This window comes from Rousettus aegyptiacus, unplaced genomic scaffold (assembly GCF_014176215.1).
Source record: "Rousettus aegyptiacus isolate mRouAeg1 unplaced genomic scaffold, mRouAeg1.p scaffold_m13_p_2, whole genome shotgun sequence".
In the NCBI taxonomy this organism is placed as follows: Eukaryota; Metazoa; Chordata; class Mammalia; order Chiroptera; family Pteropodidae; genus Rousettus; species Rousettus aegyptiacus.
The window spans coordinates 3,690,623-3,698,806 of NW_023416295.1; the positions used below are offsets into that span (position 1 = coordinate 3,690,623).

Consider the following 8,184-nt stretch of genomic DNA (forward strand, 5'->3'; position numbering starts at 1 on the left):
CGGCGGCGGCGGCGGCAGCGGGGGCGGCTGCGCGGGACACAAAAGCCGGCGGCGCGCGATGCCCGGCGGGCGCGGGGCCCCCGGCGTCTGAGCCCGCCGAGCCGCGCGGGGCGGGCGGGGCCCAGGTGCGCCCGGCCGCGTCGCGCCCGTGACCGCTCGGGGGGCGGCGCCCTCCCGCCGCAGCCGCAGTGGCCGGCGCCGCAGCGAGGAGCCATGGGCAACATCTCCTCCAACATCTCGGCCTTCCAGTCCCTGCACATCGTCATGCTGGGCTTGGACTCGGCCGGCAAGACCACGGTGCTCTACCGGCTCAAGTTCAACGAGTTCGTGAACACGGTGCCCACCATCGGCTTCAACACGGAGAAGATCCGGCTGAGCAACGGCACGGCCAAGGGCATCAGCTGCCACTTCTGGGACGTGGGCGGCCAGGAGAAGCTGCGGCCGCTCTGGAAGTCCTACAGCCGCTGCACGGACGGCATCATCTACGTGGTGGACTCGGTGGACGTGGACCGGCTGGAGGAGGCCAAGACGGAGCTGCACAAGGTGACCAAGTTCGCCGAGAACCAGGGCACGCCGCTGCTGGTCATCGCCAACAAGCAGGACCTGCCCAAGTCGCTGCCGGTGGCCGAGATCGAGAAGCAGCTGGCGCTGCACGAGCTCATCCCGGCCACCACCTACCACGTCCAGCCCGCGTGCGCCATCATCGGGGAGGGCCTCACCGAGGGCATGGACAAGCTCTATGAGATGATCCTGAAACGCAGGAAGTCCCTCAAGCAGAAAAAGAAGCGGTAATGCGCCCGGCGGCGCGGGGGGAGCGCGAGGGGAGCGGGCGAGTGAGTCAGGAATGAATGAGTGGATGCGGGTGGCTGGGTGCGCGAGGACTCGCCCCCGCGAACAAAGACAGCGAACCAAAGCGATGCTTCCGATTTTTACAACGGAATCTCTGCGCCCCGAAGCAGGACTAGTGACTTAACCTGGGCGTGTAGGCTGACTTGCCAGCCTGCGGGCGACCGGCCCCCACCGCCACCCCCACCCCCAGCCCCAGCCCCAGCCCCGGGGGCCTTTTGTCTGAAGGCCAGAGCGCCCTAATGGGGTGGGAGCCCCCCCCTGGGGGGGGGAGAGTGGAAGTGCAGAAGCCGCCACCGCCCTCCTGGCCCAGGTGGAAGGCTCAGAAGTCAGACACAAAAGCGATTTCTTCCTGCTCCGGCATGGCCAGAAGTTCAGGCTGCAACGCCCTCACCTGTGAGTTACCCGAGGTGTGCAACCTCCGGAACCCTGGGGTGGGGAAGGGGTCCCCACCTGGGGGCATGTCGGCTGTGGGAGGTGCCGGGGCGACAGCCACTCGTTGCATTCCTGGGTGGTGAAAGCTGGATTCGTTTTGTGTCACAGGGCAGGCCCCTGTTGAAATGTCATTCGTCCTGCTCCTGCTCTCAGCCCAAGCGAGGAGGCTGGTGGTTTGGGCCACCAGAGGACTGCCCGGAACAATGCGCAGCCTGAGGGCATGGGGCGGTGCGTTGGCCTTGGCCTTGGCTGGGGAACGGCCGGGAAGACGCCCCTTTCCTGGTGCTTTGTGGTGGCCACGGAAGACCAGTTTCGTTGAGAACTGCTTTTCAGCTTGGAATCAGACATCGTCCAGATGGTTTGGACCCTGTCCATGTGTAGGTCATTATCACACAAAGAGACCAATAAAAAAAAACCTTGGAGGTGGTGGCAAATGATGCATTTACTGTTTTTGCAGGATAGTTAAAGGTGTCTAAAGGGTAAGGCTCTGGGTGTAAATGCTGGACGGTGTGTGTGTGGACACAGGAACCTCCCTCTGTACTGTGTAATCGGCATAAACACCTAGACCCATATGTGTGGAATCTTAAATTCCCGTAGCCTGCTCATTGGTTTGTGCGAGCACACCAGCTGCAGATGTGTGCTGAATTGCAAGATGGTTTTTGCAAGGGATGTCTCATAATACTAACCGCTTAATGATGGGTTTTGGTTTTCAGACATGTTAAAAAAAAAAAAAAAAGTTCTACGAATGAATACTCACCTTAGAAATATTCACCATAGGAAAAAAAAAAAAGGCTTTGCCCTTTTTTATCCTTTTATGCTGCAAGTGGCGACATGTTCACATTTCTAATTGGGTTCATTGTGGCCTTTCTGGTTTCAGTATTTCATTAAAAATGTTTCATTGGAGTATTTGGTGTCATGCACCAAAAAAAATAAAAAATAAAACCCCACCTTGTTGCAAAAGCTGACCTCGTCGAATGGATTTAAAAGGGAAGGAAACGCACCAGGATGGGGTCCTTCTTCATTCATTCCTGTGGGAACCGGCCTGGAACTGGCCTGTGTAGCGAATGCAAGCCACAGTGAGTGCTTGAGATAAAAGCCAGCACGTGACGTCATGGTCACCTGTGCTCGGGGCGCCGCACGGTGTACTTGAAAGAGGCTTTGGAACATAAAGTAAAAGAAGAAAAAAATACATATTTTTAATAATGTAATTTAAAAAATTTCTTTATGATCAGGACTGAGTCTTGGTTTGCAGAAGCTGTCATTTTGCCCTGAAACGTAGTATCAGAAGGGAAACTTACTCTTTGATTTCTCTTTCCTCTTTGAATCCATGTTTACAGGTAGAATTATGTCCCTCCGCCCCCACTGTTATCAATTAATTTACGATGGAGGCCTGTAGAAATTGGACATGGTCATGCTTGAGCATGTGAATTAGTCAATTACAAATATATGCCTATTGTCCATTGCACTCACAAAGTTAATTTAAGAACCAGAGGTAGAATTCCTGGCTTCCTGCTTGAAACCCAGTTCTTAGATGAGATATTTTAAAGAAGGAGCCCAGCAGTCCATCTTCCTTTGCTCTTTTTGTCGGTGTGTTTGGTACCCTCCAATGCTGGTCTTTTTTTGTAGAAACTCAGTAGAGAAGATATAGCTAAGCAGTGTTGAAAAGCCTGCAAGATTTTGGTTTACATATCGACAGCATATTATTCACTGATTTCTAAATGGGCTGGTCCCATCATCTGAAGATTCTGTATAGAATTATTAAAAAAAAAAAATCCATCTTCTTTATTTTCTTCACATGAGACGATTTCTTAAGCACTTTGACATTTTGGTAGTTCCACACTCTTGAGAGAATAATATATTTATTTTGTAACATTGCCGATGCCAAACACTGTAACCTTCTCGTGCTAACAATTCTTAGGTCCAAGATCACTGTTCAGATCCTGCCATGCTTCACGACGGACGCGAAACGGTTTTGGTTTTTTGCGTTATCGATACTTAAAGGGTGCAGTCAGCTGTTAGTAATTGTGCAGTACAGTAAAACCCTGTGGTGTCCCAACTCATAGCTAAGAGTCTCAGTTGATTTCTGTAACATTTGACTGGTAAAAGCCCATTTTTGTCTCTGACCAAACAGGAAGCACAGGTCACATCGCCTCGGAGTGGTCGGTGGGGGTGTCCGCTCCGGCGTGGCGGTCGGTGACGTGTGATGCCTCCTGCCCTCGGAGAGGTAATGGGTGTCGCAGAGAGGAAGCAGGCCTCCCCACGTGGGCTTCTGACACATTTTCGCGCAGACGCAGGGAGGCCAGCTCCGTTCCAGAGCAATGTTCTTCGCAAGTTCTCTGTCATGGTGTTGGGACTGTGTCTCCTGGTTTCAGTTTTCATTTCTACTGCTGTAATTCTCTGTCCTGACCATCCTCCTCGTCTGTTCCCGCTCCCTTTTATATGCATATCCGATGCTGTGAACAGAAATAAATTATTTATACAATCAAAAACGTTTGGGGACATTGTCTGTGGACAGTTTCTGCTCCTGTTCCTCCTCTAGGCCTCCCTCGCGAGCGGAGGGACGGGTCACGAGGCGATCTCTCTACCTGGACGATTTAAGTGTCTGCTGTGCGCTCGGTGGTGGATTGAGAGGTACCTGTCTCCCTTCCAGTGCCTGTCAGTGGTCTTCACACATCCTGTAGGAGGGTGACCTCAATGCCCGTCCCCAGCCTCTCAGTTATTCAAAATATGACGGTTAGTCACTTCAAAGATATTATCTGATTACGCAAAATCGAGAGTTCCCGTGTGCTAATGTAACACCATCAGTGATTACGAGAGGGTCTTGGCTGCCTCTCTCACTGATACCTGGGCCGAGCCCGACTCTCGGACCCATCCGAAGGAGCCCTCTCAGAGAGTACACGTGGTTAGACCATCATGCCCTCCGCGTGCCCCTGGGACAAGTGCCACTTTCTAGAGAAAAAGCGGTGGGAGGAGGAGCAGCAGACCCTCCCACACATTCGTGGGGGCGGATGGTGAGCGACGGTCGGGAGCCATGCGCTCTGGAGCCAAAGAGAGCCGGCTTCGGATGCTGACTTGAAGGCGCAGGGCCCCGTGATTTTGCCGAGGCCTCGAGCCTCTGTTTCCCCACATGGGAAATGGAATCGTGGTGGTCGTGGGGAGGGCGAAACACAGTAATGAACGTGAAGCGCTTTTCGCCCGGCACACGGCAAGGGCTCGAGGGCTTCTCGCTTCGGTGATGACGGGCTGCTCGCGATCCGTGGAATGCGTGATAATTTACCCTCACTACAGGCCTTTAAGTTAAGGTCACTGAGTCTCCCTTTTTCTGTTGCTACTGGTTTGGTGTCGTTGTGTCAAAACAGGCCGCTGACTTCAGACCCAGGCTGAAATGGAGTCGGGCAGCTGTAGAATCTGATCGTCCCAGGGGCGCGTCTCGTCCAGAGCTGTGAGAGGCCGGATTAGGAGCGAGACGGGGCTCCAGACTCTCGAGTCCCCACTGCGCGTCCGGCCGGCCTCGCTGGGCCGTGAGGCTGCAGAGTCTCAGCAAACGCCCCGCCCAGCATGTCACGGAGTCCACAGCACACACTCACTGTAGACTGGTCGGACGTCGTAATCCACGCGGGCTGGTTGGGGTTGTAAACTTTCAAAGGGACGTCATATAAAATAAATGGCCATTTCCCATTAAGCCTTTTCATGAAGACGGAAATACACAAAGTCATATTTTTCAAGACCATTATCGTGAGATGAGCCATTGCAATGACTTCATAGAAGGACCTTGAAACTTTTACACGTTAGTGACACATTTATGAGCCTAGCGATTTTTCTTTAAGACACAAGCAAAGCTTGACTATGCAAGTCACGCTGCTGCAGAAGCCGATGTTTCGGAGTCAGGTGCCATTAAAAGTGCGCAGATGCCCTTTCTAAGCACCGACTGAAAAAAGCTTGCAAACCCATTTAGAAACACCACTGCCACTCCATCCAGGTAAAAATACTAAAAAGAAACAGAAACCGAAGCTCGATCGTTTTGGTGCAACCTTCATTTAACGTTGGTTTAACAATCAAATCCTAGAGGAGTCAGGTGACACTTGGACAGTGTTGTTCGTTTCATGTTTTTCCAGTAAAGTAACCGGGAACGGCCCCATCACTGTGACCTCTGACCCCCGAGGAGGCCGATTTTAATCCTAAGCGGCTGCTGTGTTTTCCCCGGTCTGAAACTGCCCCCGCCCCCAGCCCGAGGTGTCGGCTCTTCGTCTGGGAGGGAGGCGTCTTGCCCGAACATTCGGTGCCTTCACGTTTCTCTTCAGTGCTCCAGAGACAGGTCTCGTCCCAACATCACAGACCGTCCGATGCCACGTTCAGGTGGCACCGAGGAGGGACAAGTTACGGCACAGAGCAGAAGATGAGAGGCCCGAGAGGATGAAGGGAGTGGGGAGCGCAGGCCGGAGCGGGGTGCTCCGCGATTCCACAGCTGCGGCCCGTCCCGCTCACCCCCCCCCCTCCCCGCCGCCCCCTCCGCTGCTCCCACGTGCGTCCGATGCACACGGTCTGGCGTTTGCCTGCCAGGAACCGAATGCGCCATCTCGGCTGCCGTTGGAGGCCTTCGTGTGCATATCCGTAACACGGCCCCTGCTTCTGCCCTTCCCGGCTCAGCCATAACCCGTTTCAGGTAGGATTTACACACGACCCTGGAGCGCTTTGCACACTGGTTTTGCACGACTTCCAACCGAGAATGGGGCTGCAACAGCTTCTGAGAGGAAATTGCAACCCGGGGTTTCTGAGAAGGTGGCGTGTCGTTCCTTCGGAGAGATTAGAAGTGAGAATGAAAGAACTGTGGTTTAGCCCCGCCCGAGTCTCTGGAACATGAGGCGGCTTTCTGTGAATGGTGTGACCTCGCATGCCACTCTGGGCCTGATCGTCTCCTCATGAGAGCGCCACAGTGAGTGCGTTCTGAGAGTGTGACGGCCTGGAGCGAAAGAAATCGCCAAAGAGGTTTTCCAAGTTGTTTTTATAGCGAGGGTTTGGATGGGCGAGCCTCTCTTTTTCCACGTACTAATTGAAATCACGGGGACCCAGAAATGCTAAGGGCAGCTCTACCTGTTCCTATCCCGACTTCGTAATCACAACGGTCGCTGCTCACCTTCGTCGAGCACCTGGGCCCCATGCTACGCGCTTTCTTGGCTTGATCTCTCTTGATCTCTTCCCGCCAAGAGCCCCAAGAGGTCAATTTGTTCGTCGAATAGATTAATCAGTTGACGCGTATCCGCACTTGGGGATGAGGAAACGGAGGTAAAGTGACATTAGGTCACCTCCCCGAGGCCACTTCCTGCTCGGGGAGGAGCCCAGCGAAGCCCCCGCCCCCACGCCCCCAGTCCCTGGGACCCAGGGGCCGAGCTCCGGAAGGGGCCCCCAGCCGGCTGCCCATGGACGTGAAGGAAGCCGGGACTGGGAACCCACGGAGACGAGGGTGGGGGCCCGCGTCGCCGCTAGGCAGCACCACCCCCCTGCCAGGGACAGCCACGGTCTCTCACCCTGAGAACTCACGCTCACCCCGGCCCAGGCGCCTGACCCCGAGCCCCCGGCGTGGCCTTGACCGCCCAGAGGACAGACGCACCGGGAGTCGGGGCAGCGCAGCCCCTCGGCGCCGGCTTCCTCTCTGAAGCTCTGTCGTCAGCATCCTTTCCAAGGCCCCTCTGCGGGGGGGCAATCAACGCCTCGCTGACTCGGACAGGGCGTGTACATGGCCCGCAGATGGCACCTGCCTTGGGGTGCAGCCTCGGCAGAGCCATCTTACCTCTCGCAGCCTAGACCCCCCGAAGTCCACAGAGGGGCCGAGAACCCCTGCCCTGCTCACCCCTTGCCCTGACTTTAAAGGTAAAATGAGGTAACGGACGGGACGCCTCCATGCAGGCCAGGCGGGTCTCCAGACGCGGCACGCGGGTGGCCGACTGAGCTCGGGCTGTGGCCGCTGTGCTCTGCGGTGCCAGCTCTCACGGCGGGGACGATCTGCGTCCCCTCCTGTCATGGATGAGCCCCACGGCCTCGCCGCTCTGCTCTGTCCTCACCGATAACACCTGCGGCCCACAAAGAGGAACCCGAAGGAGACCCTGCAGAGGGAAACGTCTCTCCTGTGCCAGTCCGGGGGGCGGGGAGGGGGCGACCTGGGCTGTCGGCCGGCCTTTCTCTTCAGTGACTGTTGGGAGGAACGGGCCTTCTGGTTTCCGTCGTCCGCAGAATTCTCGTTCTTCTAACGGCGATCTCAAACTCCGACCCCCCTGTGCGATCGACTCCGACAGCCCGCGCCTCATGCAAACAGGAACCGTCGCCTTGCGCGATGACGGGCGAGTCGTCCCCGTGAGGCGCAACGATCGCGACAGCTCGTTGCACAAATGCGCGTCCGGGTCTAAGATGACGTGCGTGACACTTTGCGTTGCTAGGCAACGCGAAGTGTGCTCGGGTGCCATGGTCATCGTGCCAAAAACAAACAAAAAAACCACGATGCTGTTAAAAACATTACCCGCCGACAGTTACGACGCCCATCATCCCAGGCACACTCTGCTATGCGCAGGTGCCCGGGAGACGTCCGACGCGGTTCTGGTCTTCAGCGGGCCGAGTCAGGGCTAAAGCACCAGGTGATGCGCGTGACGTGCGTGCGAAACACCCCTCGGTGTCCCCCAGGGGGAAGGGCATTAAGTCAACTAGCTTCGTCTTTTCCATAACACGCTAGGCTTGAGGTAGAACTAGGAGTAAAACCGTATTACTCCGTGCCCTGGTGCGTCCGATTTGGAGACCGCTAGCCCTCCCTCGACGGCCATCCTCGGCCCGCTTTGGGATGCCCTGGGGGCGTTCACTGGGCTGACGTCCACGGCCTCGTCCACTCCCTCCTTTTCCTGCCGTGACCCCTCGTGG

General features: G+C 55.9%; 1 protein-coding gene across 1 annotated transcript; it reads left to right on the forward strand.

Moving 5' to 3' along the window:
• Positions 1–54: 54 nt before the first annotated feature.
• ARL4C (ADP ribosylation factor like GTPase 4C) lies at positions 55–3,179 on the forward strand. Its single transcript, XM_036236667.1, has 2 exons — positions 55–1,242; positions 1,390–3,179. The coding sequence occupies exon 1, from the start codon at positions 214–216 to the stop codon at positions 790–792; it is 579 nt and encodes a 192-aa protein (XP_036092560.1). The 5' UTR covers positions 55–213; the 3' UTR covers positions 793–1,242; positions 1,390–3,179.
• Positions 3,180–8,184: the final 5,005 nt, after the last annotated feature.